This window comes from Solanum lycopersicum, chromosome 4 (genome assembly GCF_036512215.1).
Source record: "Solanum lycopersicum chromosome 4, SLM_r2.1".
Lineage (NCBI taxonomy): Eukaryota > Viridiplantae > Streptophyta > Magnoliopsida > Solanales > Solanaceae > Solanum > Solanum lycopersicum.
Genome location: NC_090803.1, coordinates 56,297,546 through 56,312,177, shown reverse-complemented (window position 1 = coordinate 56,312,177; position 14,632 = coordinate 56,297,546). Strand labels below are relative to the sequence as shown.

Below are 14,632 nucleotides of genomic sequence, written 5' to 3'. Positions count from 1 at the left end.
GCAATATTATTAAATTGGTCATAGTCTCAACATCTTCAGTAGGCATATACATATATTTATAGAAAGAAATAGTTTAGGTTCATTATATCACAAAGATTCTGTTGAGTTCATTGTAAGATTCATATCTTGAAATTTTGATCTATAATCACATAAAAATAACTTTAACATTGTTGTAACACTTCCCTCCCCGATGTATATTAACGAAAAAGTTAACCCATGGTTAATACCTAGTTTATGGCAAATGAAATTCATTGTTCATGCAAATGAAAAACCAATCTTAACGATGATACAAATAGAGTACATGTTTCATTTAATTTCAAGTTTCTTTTTTAATTCCTATATATAGTAATTGAATCAATAAATACTACTTCGAAGACTTACAGATTTCTTTATAGCAAAAGTAGATCTATAACAATTATGACTCTTGAAAACGGAAATTCCCTCAAGATGGGTTCCCATTTTTCTTAGTCAAGAGATCATTTACGGAAATATATAGTATGTTCTCTCCCGTAAAGCCTGGCCGTCAACTAATGAGGGAAAATCACCTTTATTCCTTCAATTATAATTGTGTATTTGTTTATAAGGGTTAGGATTAGAAAAAAGGACAACTAATGGGCTAACAAATTACTTAGCATTTCTTATGAATGAACTTGACCCAACACAGGAATTGATATAAAACACACACAGACACACACACACACACACATATATATATATATATAACAGTTACATATAATTGGCAACTATAGCCCAATATAATTTCTTTATTGGAGAATTGATAAACTAGTCACAATTCCTAACTTAATTAGTAAAAATAACTACACCAAAATAATTATTTAAAATGTCAATATTTTAAAAAATAATAATATTTTAAAAAATAATTTGTATCCAAATATTGTTATTTGTCTTTCCTTTTATTTTTTAAATAGTCCAACATTGGACCAAATTCTACACCACTAACCTATAAAAACGAAAAAGAAATACATCCACTTCCCATTTACACTTCTTTCTAGGTTTTAATACCATTAAATTTATTTGTCATCTTTCACGTTTTCAAATTTTTTTTCTCTTTCGTCAACTTTTCAGTTTTCATTATTGTCCCTATCATGCATGTTTTCTTATTTTTTTGTCTTTCATCAAATTTTCGTCATTATTCTCTCCCTCATTGTTTAAGAAGAACTAATTATTAAAGTTCGTACCAATTTGTTCAAATTTATCAACTAATTCAAGAAATCTTTCAATTGTTAAAGGTATTTTCGAAGTCATTATTTACTTTGCGAGATTTCATGAGATTTTGTTTTCAAGTCAGAAATTATGTTGAATTTCAGATTGTATGTATTACGGATTTTTCATTATTTATTTTTTATTCTAATGTGAGTTTGTTAACATACTCATCAAATATTTATGTATTTCGAATTTATATTATTTTAAGCACTATTTGTTTGATTTTTTTTGTAATTTTATTTTCATATTTGAGATTTAGTTGATTGTAATATGTATTAATCAACTTAAGCATTCATATACATCATATATTGTTTGATTTTTTAAATATTCATATTTAATAATTTTGATTTTTTCTTATAGGACTATAATGCACAAGTGAATACAGATTCACATTTGGGTTTGGTGAAAAAAATCGAAAAAGGAACATAGCATACGAAGAAGAAAAAGAGAGTTAGAGAAGATGGTTGAAAAATTGTATCATACCAGAATAACATTCATATTAATTTTTGTTTGTCAATTGTTTTTCTTTACTCATTATTTAAATTTTTATTAAGAACATTGTATTTTTTTTTTAGTTTGTAGTCATTCAAATAAGTACGCCAAATAGATTTGTATTTCAAGCATAGATGTATCCTACTTTTTTGACAGTCAATTTGTATTTTTTTAGTATATTGTATTCTTCCTCAGCAGATTGTAATACTTTCACTATGTATACTGTTTGTTTTCCAGAATCTTGTATCCCCATTTCTTTCAAGGTAATTTGTATTTATGTTTTAGAATATTATATATTTTTCCTCAATAGATTGTATTATTTTCACCATGTATGCTATTTCTTTTGCAGAATATTGTATCCTATCATAAATTATATTCACATGTAATGATTAAATTATATTGAGATACAATCTGTAATATTTTTGTATGCAAATAAAAGAAATACATATTAGACAGTCATATAATACAATTTTAATCATTGAAACACAATTTGCAGTTTTCACTATGAAAGTAAAATATCAAGTTTAATTTGAATGGTAATGAACACATAAATGTAATAATTATTGGTATAGAATTACAGTGAAAACATAATAAAAAGGAAAATTTATCCAATAGAATGAAAAAGGGAATTTTTTTTAAAAATTGTAATTGTTGACAATTTTAAGCTGATATGTTTCTATATTAAAAAATATTATCTCCCTTGATTTTCTTCTTTCTAAATAATTGTAATCTTGAAAATCAAAGAAATAAGAAATATAGAAATCAAATACATAACAACCTAGAATATTGACATTTTAGATAAATATCGAAAGAGTGGCTAAGGAAACTATTAAATGTCAAAATATTGTTATTTTGAAAAAATTCCCTTTATTTATTTTTAACTAAAAGTTAGCATTAAGCCTTTTATTATGAAAAAAGAAAATTGAGTTATGTACAAGATCAGACCTAAAAATGGTCTGACCCAATGTACTTAGTGTAGGAATAGTAAGAAACATAAAACTCATTAGGTTTAGTGAGAAAAAGATTCATCTTCCTACTGCTCAATCTCTCTTGATAGCTCAAGTATGAATGACGCTTTGCCCAAACCAGTTTACTCCTCCATTATTGAAGTTGATAATTCTAGTGCTGCTAGATCAGTTCAACAAATATTTCATCTAAACTTATACTAGCTGCAGGTTTGAATCAAGATGCCTCTCTATTCTCCTTATATGTTGTTGTTGTAATGATTAGGTTCCATCGTTAGAAAAGTCAACGGGAAAATTTTTTGGATCTAAAAACTTTTTCGTGGTAACTTGAAGTCTCGATATGGACGAAAATTGGAGTCATGAAGGTGTAAGGAAATCTGGTAAAAATCGAGTGAATTATTTAGAATTTTGATTACATGAGTAGATAGATATGTCGTTAAGGAAACCGTACGATTTTACGAAATGGAATTTGGGCTAGTAGAACTCCCGAAATCGATCTTAGCGTGAACAATATTTTATGAACATCATTGGATAAAGGTGTGTTGTGAAATGGGAGTCTTGGAATTATTAAAATAATTCACTGTTTCATGCAAGCCGCTTTGGCGGTGGTTTTGGTCGCTCTGGCGATGCCGTTGTAGCGGGGTGAGGGCCACTATGGTGGGCCAGACGCGACTTAAAGTTGTAAACAAACTCCTAAACATCCTTATTTCTGCACTTCTCTTGTTTTAGAGCTAAGGAACGTACCTTAGACGATTCTAGACAGTTTTCACCATTTTGAGGCTAAAGGTAAGATTTTAACTCCTTGAATCCGTTTTTTGATCTATAAATTGTAAATTAATGGGTAATTATCGATGGGGGATGGGATGATATAGAAACTATGGTGGAAAAAACCCTAACTTGAATACCTGTGATCATGGGTATGATCTAAGATTGTTGGAATTGTTAGTAATCCGGGTAATTAGTGATAATTGAATGATTTCCGTATCACATTGATTGTTTGTAGACCAAGAACAAGCGGAACAAATTCGGGAAGGGAAGGATCAAGTTTCTTAGGTTTCAAACTTGTTTCGACGTAGGTGATGGTTGTGATTATATGATGTATGTTTGTTGACAATATCTAACAAAAGGATGAAAATTATTAACTTTCAAATACTCGGAGGATGTTTTTTGTCAAAAAAAGATATATTTACTTAAGATATAATTTAAACTTAGGGTATAGGTTAAAGATGTTTTTGACCAAGAACTCTTCTCGAAAATGCCCGAGTTTTGCAGTTTGTCAAATTGCTTACTTCTCCTAAAAACATTTTGCTACTACAAAGAAAAACTATTTCCCCAAGGAAGTCTCAAGCATGTCAAAATGAGTTTGTCTAAGCAACACCATATTTTATCTTTATTTATTACAAACATTCAGAATATACATGTCTTATTTTGAGAGTTTTCTGTTGGAATCAACAATTTGGTACTAGTTGGCATTGCAATACATGTTTTACTGGATTATTGTAATAAATTTCTCCAATTGATGCTTTACCTATTTCAATGTAATCTAATCATAAAACTAGGAAAATTACTCGCGCCTCGCGCGGAAACTTAATATCAAAGAATTTATAAAATAATATTTTAAATCTATTAGTTATTAAAACTAAAACACTGTATTATCTCATATACAAGATTATTACGTGGTAACAAACATTAATAATGTAAAGAAAATGAAATTTATTACATCCTATCATTTATCCTTACTAACATAAACATATTAATGACTTAATAAATTATACTAAGATCTGTTATATAAGCAATCATCAGTGAGCCACTCAACAGGAACAAAGTACATAAATATTAGTTGTGAAGAATAAGAAGAGGAGGAGGAAGTGATTTAGAATTTTCGTTGTTTTAAAGTGAGAGGAAATTCTTTTATTTATAAACAACAAAGGGTACCGTGCACAAATGTTTATTATACCTTATCTGAAAGGCTAAAACTATTTGGAAAAGTTGCAACCTTCCGAAAGCTCACAACCTTTCATAAAAATCACATCTCTTTATAAAAGTCGCAATTCTTCATAAAAGTCGTAATTCTTCATAAAAGTCACAACTCTTCATTAAAGTCACAACTCTTCATGAAGTCGCAATTTTTCATAAAATGAGAAGGCTACTTTTGAAAATAAATAAATTTAAAAGGGAATTCTGGTTTGTGGTGGTGCCACACAGACAGGTCGAAGATTTTCTATATATATATATATATATATGATTCTACACTGATCATGATCATGATGACATACTCGAAAACTGGTTTACTTCGAAAAAGCAGAAATGATGACTTATGATACTAAAGAACCAAAACAGATGTTGGTAATAGTTAAAAGAGAAGAAAAAATTGACTGTAAAACAGTTGAACAAAATTTGAAGCAAATTACACTGCACTGTACTCCAAATTCCTCCAGCTTTCATAATTAGGAGAGAAATTGTTTCGATTGCTTTACGATAATGTTACTGGTTCAAGTTTTGCACATTTTCTTGTACTAGAAATACTATGAATTTTAACTGCTACATTACCTTCTACCTAAGCTCACCGTAAACCTTCATCCAGTGATCATTTTCACAAGTCATAATGTAAGATTAAGATTCTGAAATTTGGAAGCAGTTGGCTCTATCGGCGTTCAGCACCATGAACAATTTCGGATTAACCTGATTGTTTCCTTCAGCTATTAGGGTATTCAATCCGTCCACCTCTTCCAGCAATTCTGAGGTAACTACCACAGAAATATTCGACAATGGTATTCATTGGCCAACTAAAACCAATTTGAAACACTGAAATCCCTTAGCTTACTAAGATGTCTTTCCATGTCTTGCCTTGTCTTCTTCCACTCTTCTTTCTCTATCACAGTGGTAAAATCATCTCTTTCCTCCTACATTAATATGATGCTCCCTCATCAGAGATGGATAGACAGCGATAATAATACAGAGATAAGAAAGAATTGGAGTAAGAATACTCACTGATGGTATAATTTTGAATGAGTTCCCGTTATCACGGATGACAAGTAAATCATTCTTCCTATCCCTGCTTTTTCCTCCAGGAACTGTCACCTGTTTTTGGAACACAAAATAACTTTTTAATACTAACGATAAATGATTTGAGAAACCAAAGGCTACAACCAGATGCTCAATGTCTACCAGTTGAAACAGATTTTGATGGGAAATGTCTAACTTTTTGCAGCCAATATCTCACTGTAACAAAGCATTTCTTCATTCTCCACACCATAACAACAATAAAAAGGATAATGATGCAATGAATTTTTACACAAGTGTTTAGTTTTTTCTCTTTCTTTTCAAAATTCTTTCTTTTTTTTTTCTCGGAGAAAGGCGAGGTGGGAAAGAATGATCATTTTCTTGTCCACTACAGTTTCTTTCATTATATTTTGCAGACAGCCTAACTATAGTTGTATCTGATGTGCCTCCCAACAAAAGAACAACAAAATTATAATTAAAACACTTAATATAATAATGCTTACAACAGCTGTAATAAGCCACAATAAGCACTATTATCGAAAAGAGGGTCTGTGAAGAGCTATTGTCACTGTGCAGTTACATCTGGGACAATATATTTAAAAGTTGTAATAAAAGCTCTTTCATTGGATACTAGTATTTACCAACAAGAAATTGCACATCAGACTCATAAAGATAAGTACATCAAAATGCAAACCTATTATAACAATAAAACTGGACTTTTAGGGAGTGGTAGAAATATATATATCAAAGTTATCATTTTCAAATGAGTTCAAGACCTTAAAGAAAGGGCAAGTTACACGTATCTGCGTTGAACATATTTCGAACATTTCTGATACTTTTTCTTATGTTTTTCAATCAGAAATACAATATCTCCTAAACTTTTTATCATTAAATCATGTATTTTATTTTATTTTTTGAAACTGGTAAATGTGTGAATTCATGTATTTAATCATTCAAACTTTATACCTTTTCTACAGACTAAATCCTACATAGACAATGCAAAAGGGATAAAATGAAAAAAACAATAAATAAATAAATAAGAGAAAAGCCGTATTTCTGTAGTTGTTACACATTTGAAAGAAGATGAGTAATATTTGGGACTGCTGATAAGGTATGCTTCAGAAGTATTCCAAACCTTTCCCTTAAAAATTCTTCCATCCAACCTTACCTTTCTCAGGAAAACTATATTTAAAGTACACATGTTACTTCCCTTAGACTCGTTACCTTGTTCGACTGAACAATCCAACTTTCATGTCTAATAGTATGTAAGATGTTCCGAGCATACCTTGTCACTTACTTTTCAAGGGCTTTGCAAGGGAAGTCCTACTATAAAATGCCAAGAAAAGAAACAGAGAGACAGCTAGAAAATGAGTCTTTGTAAATAAAGAATTGATAGGAAATATGGCTGTGTTAGGGGTTCAGATTCTTGTCTTTTTAACCTAATTTTATGTTTCATTGTGTAGCAGTGATCACTGATTGTGCAACACTCTGTCAATTGAAGCATTTAAGAAAAGCATAATTATGGGACGAAGAAAAATCTTTAATACAAGGCAGAATAAGCAGTTAGAGAAAGGATAACAGTTTTATGTCCAACCACCCAGCAAGCGAAAGTAGGAAAGGTTGAGTCCAATTAGAAATATTACAAATAAAGGTAACTGTTGTTAAACAAGGTGTTATTTCCACCTAACTATTCTATTAAAATCTAGAGGCAATCTAAAGAACCAAAAAAGTGGATCAACATTCTCTAATTTGTATAAGAGTCTGTCCTTGTGATTCTTGATACAACGAAAGCAGCTACAATGAATTCATAACACCTATCAGAAGCTCTTTTGATGGAGGAGAAGTCAAGAACTAGGAGCTTGCTCTATCACATTCTGAAGACTATACTTGGGCATCTAATAGACCAACTCAACCAAATTTTCTCTTGAGCCGGCTCAAAGCCACATATCTTTGGCACAACATTCATTTAGAATCGACTTCTCATATTGCTCTTTGTTTGCGCTCAGATTTCAAAAATTGTTCACGACCTGTGTAGAATCCTCCAAAATGCACTATTTTAGAGGATCTGATATGCACCGATTGGCATTTTTGAAGAGGCAAATCAGCATAGGCTTTTAGAGTAATTCTAATTTCAGTCCCTAAATCATAGTCAAAACAGTTATTAACACACACACTCCTTACCTTTTCATACTAGTAGTCATAGTATTACTCAAGGAGTTTCTTGTCCCTCAATGTCACTTATTATCGTTATTACTTGCATTTTGATATCGTATTATTTTGTAGCAGTTGCATTTCTTTTTTCAAAATGCTTTGACATACTTCTTATAGTATTTTCCCATGACCTTCACTCATGTTATTTCTTTTTTCGATTAGCTTTGAAATTATTTCCTTGAGCCGACTACCTACAAGGTAGGGGGATAAGGTTTGTGTACACTAAACCCTTCCCCAGACCCCACTTGTAGGATTACACTGGATATATTGTTGTTGTTGTTGTATACTCCTTCCCTTTTCAGTATAAAAATGAAATCCTTTGGCATCATCAGCAAAGTGGAATTGGCTCTTTTGGGTCTGTTATATGACAATTCACTCCGGCTCTATTGCAAACAAAACAATTACCACTTATCAGTGCAAGGCAGCAATTGCAACCTTACCACTTCCTCTCTTCCATAGAACAAAGAAATAAATTTAAACTTAAATCCATTAGTTTTCCCCCTTTGCCTCTTACCCTCTTCCATGCAAACTCCTCCTGAACCCTGCACCCTTTCCCTTGAACAAAACAACCATTTCCCCAAATTTCTGTATTCCTTTGCACCGTATAATTTAGTCAGAATTGATTGTTGAGCGGTGTAAATTGTTAAACATCTCTTCAAAGAATTAACAATCCAATTTTTGGAACTCCAATTACACAGGCAGCAAATTCAGCTATGAAAATAAAAAAGCTATGTCCGCGAAATAAAAGATGATCGCTTTATCAGCCAAGTTACTTTTGATCAATAAAAAATTAGCTAATCTAGAAGAAAAGGTGTTCAATCAAATTTGTAATGATTCCTTACCACTACTTTGGCTCTTGTAATTGATTTGGTTTTAGAATCAATAACGTATATTTCTTCGAAATCAAGAGCAAATTCTGGATCACCTGCCCTGCGATTCCTGTAGTGCTTTGTCAAGAATACCTGCAACAGAAACATGCTGATCATACGACCCATAGAATGCAAGATTAAACATTCTTACCTTCCTAACATAGCCTTCATACCAGTCCAGAGGAGATGTCTGGATTAACTACTTGAACATCATAGTTGTGTGATACAAGCATAAGAATTTTGATGAACATTTTTCAGGATACATGGATGGAGTACAAGAGATCAATATATAAGACCTAAGCAACAAAAAATCCAAAATGATCACCAAAAATGGGTAATAAAGTTTACGACCTCCCTCCAAAAACAAATCAAGAACAAGGATTAAGGAGGAAGATTTGCCTGAAAGCAAAAATAAAGAAAAGAAGATACAAAAACAAGAATACTAAAAGTGTTGTTCCTTGAACTTTTTCCTTTCATATTTTTTTATGTCTCAATGAAAGCTCATCTCGTAGTCCAGCTTGCATTTTACATAACAACTAATACTACTTCACAAGCTTCATACCTTTAGCAAAATAAACTGCATATACAGCATATGACAGAACAAATGTCTAATCAGTTGAACCAGAAGACATCAATACCTTCATAATTTCCCTCTCAGATTTATACATGGGATCTCTAGGTGCATCAATGGGAGGCTCTGTCACATTGTAGCACCCATAATCACTCATCGCACACCTGATATACTACATGAAAAAACATATTGCTGATCAAGAAGTTACTTAAACCCAGTATATCTATTGTAAGTTGAATCATAAGTACTCAAAAGTAAGTCATACAGAATTCAACATGTACAATCATAAATATATAAACCTTCTGAGGCATTGGTGCAAGAACTCTGGGAATGGCATATATATCAGTATCTGGAGGTGTAACATACATCTGCATACCGAATAGAAATGATACTTCATTAGCTAGCACATACATTGTTAAAACGGTAATTAACATTCAAATTTCACTATCTGAATTCTCCTACACCCCAAACTTTGGTCTAATGTTCTTTTCATATGCCGACCTACCCATGTTGAACATACACACGGGTGCGGTAGTACTAGGTGCAGTCCTTCAAATACTCCATAAACTTTATCAAATTGACAATCTCACCAGGATATATATCAATTGGCATACCAAATACACACCCATATTTGAGTCCATGTAACATGGAAGGACAAATCCCTATTTCTTTTTAAAAAACACATCTGAGGTGTAATCCACCCAACAGCGTGTCCAGTCCACAATCACAGGTTTTGCCAATGTTATTATGCTCATAGGTTGAAGCAGATTGGCACCAAGTTTGAAAGCTATTATTCCGATAGTGATCAACAGTACATTATTCCCCTGACTCAGCCTCTAGGTCATCCCTTTTGGACAACCATGTTAACCATTTTATCAAGACAGAAATCAACAAAGTGTTTACATCAATATGCATTCCGAACAACATTACATATAACACTAGGCAAAACGCTAAAATGAAGATATTTTATCCATAAAAAGAAACCATATATGCAAATTCCAATGTGCAGATTCTACTGCAAACATACTAATGCTCCCAGCAGAAAAAAAAAAGAAAAGAGACAGAGACTCAGAATTTAACCTCACGAAAATCATAAACATCGTCATCAGGATCAGGAGGTTTACGAATGAAGAAATCACAATCGAAAAGGCAAATTTTATGAAACTCCTCCTCCTTAATCCTATAATCCACAATTTTCTCCGAATCCCATCCTTGAGTAAACACAAAGCTACTGCTATTCACCATCGCAATGTCATCATCACCCCTAGCAACAGCTAAAGATATAGCACTACCACCACCTAAGAGGGTATCATAGTCAACATCAAAGTCCTTCTTGTTGTCTGCTTCTTCCACTTCATCTTCGTCCATGTCATATTCATCTGTACCTCCACCGTCAGCATCTCCGTCATCCGCGAACACCCTGAAATCCGGTCTTTTTGAGCTCAAACTTTGTTTAACAAAAATGAGGTTGTTGGAAATTGTCTTAGCGAATGAAACGGTGAAAAGGGTCGGTGTAGAAAGTGAAGAAGGTGCAGTGGAGAAGGTTGAAAGCTTCACCGGAAGCGGCAAGAGGAGACCGGCGCTCATAGTTGTTCAGTGAGTGAAGAGGAAAAAAAAGTGAAGCGGGGGAGTGGATTAGATTTGTACTTTTTGTTACTCATATTATGGTCCTTACATATCCTAGATTTGATACTTAAGCCCCCTCGAAAGCAGGGATGGCAAAGATGCGGGGCGAGGTGAGGCGTGTTAAATTCGTTAAGAGCTACAAATGTTTCGATCCACCTAACCTTGCCCTGCCTATCTCATGTAGTAAAATAATTTATTTTCAATTTATTTGACCTCGTTTTATCATGTCCCTTTTAAATTCGTTCCACATAAATTTATTATATATAGTTTTTTTTATAATGACTTTCGTGCCACTTACTTTGTTCTATATATGTTAAAAAAGATTAGCTGAAACTTTTGTAATATAAAATCAATTATAAAAGCTTGATTTCTTGATCTTTAGAACTCCGATTGAGCTGATTTCTGTTTCTAATTGCTATTGGGTTTTTGAGTTAGGATTATTGGGGGGGGGGGGGGGGGGCATTATGGGCTTCTTTTGGAGGTAATTTCTCGTTCAGAACCTCCTTTGTTATCTCTTTAATGGTGATTTCTTGAAGTTTTAGTGTATGAGCTTTTAAGGTGGATTTAAGGCTTAGATTGTGACCTTTTTGGGGGCACAGGCTCCTCGGTTGAATAAGATCTCTCAAAATGCAATTTTGATTTGTTTTAAATTTCATCTTCAATTATTGTAATTTGGGTGTCAAAAAAAGTCTATATTAATGTCGTGGTCATTCATTTGATAGTGTGACCACAATTGGAGGCAATTCAGAAGGTTAAGCTCTTGCTTAGTGATTAATTTGGAGCGCGCATGATCAATTTTGAGGTAGAATACGACTTACCGATCTTAGATTGAGTTTTTGTTGCTATTTTCATGTTATTTAGCTAGTATTGGGAGGTTTATCTATCTTGAATCATGTTTTGTTGATAGAACACGTGATTTTAGCCCCTTTTTGGATAGTTTTTGGGAAATTGAGCATTCCTTCTTAGTTTACATGTTGTATTTTACCCTGTTGTATCTATTTGTTTGATTGTAGTGATATTGATGGCTTGTTCTTTGCCTTAGACTAGGCATAGGCTAGTGATAGCCTTAGACTTGCTATTTGGAGCTATTAGGCTTTAGAAATCCCCTGCCTTCGCTTCAGACGACTTAGCTCTCACTAGAGTGATGTAGCAGACTTGGGAATGATAATATGAATCCTTAGCTATGCGACAACTCAACTCGTGTAACTGTTCGTCCATATATTTCCTTATGTAACCTTAGTGGGACACAATCAGAGTCTAATAGCCATTGTTCGAGGCCTTAACACATCTCTTATAACCACTCTTTGAGGCCCTACCGCATCTCTTTTAATTTAGCAATAGTTTGAGGCCTTGGCGCAGTTCTAACAACCTTGGTGTGAAGCCCTAACACATTACCACAAGCCACAATTTGAGTCCGGGTACAATTCTATCTGTCAGGCTTAAGTCTAGACATTGTGGTTTCATTGGGTTCTTTGGGTTGCCTTCGCCGCAATTTGAGTCTGAGGACGGACGTTATAGTTCTTAAATACTTCTAATCCTTGCTAGTATTATCTTTAGCTCTTATGTGATCTCATCGAGCTTATGAGGGTCCATTAAGGTTATTTACTTTCCAATTGTGCATTAATGTACCTTCTGGGCTTATGGAGGTCCAATTAGGTTATAGATAGTTGTTTTACTTTACTGTTTTGTTCATCTAGATTTGTGGGCTTTATATTTAGACTTTATGTTATTGTTTTGTTTTTCTGACCTCTAGTCACCGTTATTTCCGCGCTTTTCATATAGTATTTACTTTTCAAGATTGATCGACGTATGATGCTTACTGGAAACCTATTCTTTTATACTTATGATACACTCTACATTTTGTTTTCTTGATGCTGACCTTAACACCAGCCGACAACGGTGATTCAAGCTTTTGTGGAGATTGTAAAAGATAGAGAATGTATTGATGACGTCTAGTTCGACTTATCTCGCTCGGTATATAGTTTTAACTAATCTTTTGTACTCAAGACAAGTTTGTGCTTGTTTAGTCTACTTTTGGACTTGTATTCTTATAGTATCTTTGTACTTTCGTCCACTAGGTCACGAGATTAGACCAGTGAATATATGTTATGATTTTGTCATTTTTTTAATATTGCGTTCTCCTTTAAAATGTTATTATATTGATTCTTCCCGATATGCTTGTTACTTGTCATTCTGAGATACGCGTTGTCTTATCTAGAAGTGGATTACAATAGATGTCGTCATGGCTCGAGTTTCTCGACCATGACAACAACTCATCAAATTAATTAATTTTGCAAATACTAATATGTTGTTCTCTAATTTGATCGAGGTTAAAATGGGGTATGACAGATCTACTATACAAACGGTTAAATTAGATTAATAATAAAATTTTCTTATAGTAATCAGCATATTTATACTAAATTCTTTTAAGAGTTAAAAATATGAAACTAAAAGACAAATGTTAGATACATTCATTAGGTTTCTTTTCTGAGAATGTTATTCAATACAAGTAGTTTAAGATTAAAGTACTATTCATTATGACATTTATTTTGCAAATGACTTCAGCAAATTGATGGGGGTGGTTGAGCTTGCGTCCAAAATGGGCGGATTAATAATATAAGTTTAATTGAATCGTAAATTTGATTCTAATTTTAATATTTTAAAAAATTTTAAGCTAATTTTCGAATTATTTTTTTATTTGCATGTAAGGTTGTATCTGATGATTCTTAAATTTCTCATATGTATAAAGCTAAATTCTTTAGTGTTGGAATGAATTTGTATATGACTAAAGGTCAAAAGATTGAGAAGAAAAATAATAAAATTAAAAATAAAGAGTTAAAAATATGAGTATTAGGCAAATAATAATATAGGGTCAAACTTTTAGGAGATAAATAAGAAAACACAATTTCCCACTTAATAAAAATTATTTTCAAAAAATGTTTCATTCCGTAAAAAAGTGGGAAAAGTCGAAAACTAATTAATTTTTTTTAATACATCTTACATGTTTTTTTAAAAAGAAATTATTAGAAGTACATATATATAGGGCAACTTTCACATATAGCAAACAAAAAATTCATATTTGTATGCTATAGCAAAGTTTGCAAAATTACGCTCCATAGCAAACATAAAACTGTATAATTCGCTATACATATACAATTGTATAATTCGCTGACCTAAATTGTATAATTCGCTGGCCTATTTCGCTGCAATTGTATAATTCGCTATACTATTTCGCAGACAAAAACAGAAACACAAAATATACACTTCTGTTATATAACGCTAGAGAAAATTGTGTTTCACTGCAATTGTATAATTCATTGGCCTTTTTCTCTGCAATATTTGAAGTAAAATGTTTTGTAAATTGTATAATTAAGTGTATAACATGAAGATATATATATTTTTGCATGTGTATATACAATTTTCTCCCGCTTTATACAAAACAGAAACAGAATTTATACACTTCTGTGTATAAAGCGAGAGAGGCGAGCGAGATTTTTGGGAGAGAGACGCCTGATAAAATTTAGCTAACGTTTGCTATGGAACACAATTAAATCAAACCCTAGCTACTCCATTTATTTTAGGTTATTAGTTTGCTATTATATACAATTTTTTCAATATATATATATATATAAGTATTTTTTTAAAAAAAAATGGGAGCCCACAAAATTATG

At 32.3% G+C, this 14,632-nt stretch overlaps 1 protein-coding gene across 2 annotated transcripts; it reads right to left on the bottom strand.

Annotated features, from left to right (window-relative positions):
* Positions 1-5,052: 5,052 nt before the first annotated feature.
* LOC101249346 (PLASTID TRANSCRIPTIONALLY ACTIVE protein 6, chloroplastic) lies at positions 5,053-11,192 on the bottom strand. Of its 2 annotated transcripts, XM_004237318.5 has the most exons (6): positions 10,416-11,192; positions 9,635-9,703; positions 9,403-9,507; positions 8,738-8,857; positions 5,673-5,762; positions 5,053-5,584 (listed from the first exon to the last, which is right to left on the bottom strand). In XM_004237318.5, the coding sequence occupies exons 1-6, from the start codon at positions 10,920-10,922 to the stop codon at positions 5,468-5,470; spliced, it is 1,008 nt and encodes a 335-aa protein (XP_004237366.1). In that variant the 5' UTR covers positions 10,923-11,192; the 3' UTR covers positions 5,053-5,467. The 2 variants fall into 2 exon arrangements, with proteins under 2 accessions (XP_004237366.1, XP_019069116.1); XM_019213571.3 differs by lacking the exon at positions 9,635-9,703 and having other exon boundaries at positions 10,416-11,139.
* Between the last annotated feature and the right edge of the window lie 3,440 nt (positions 11,193-14,632).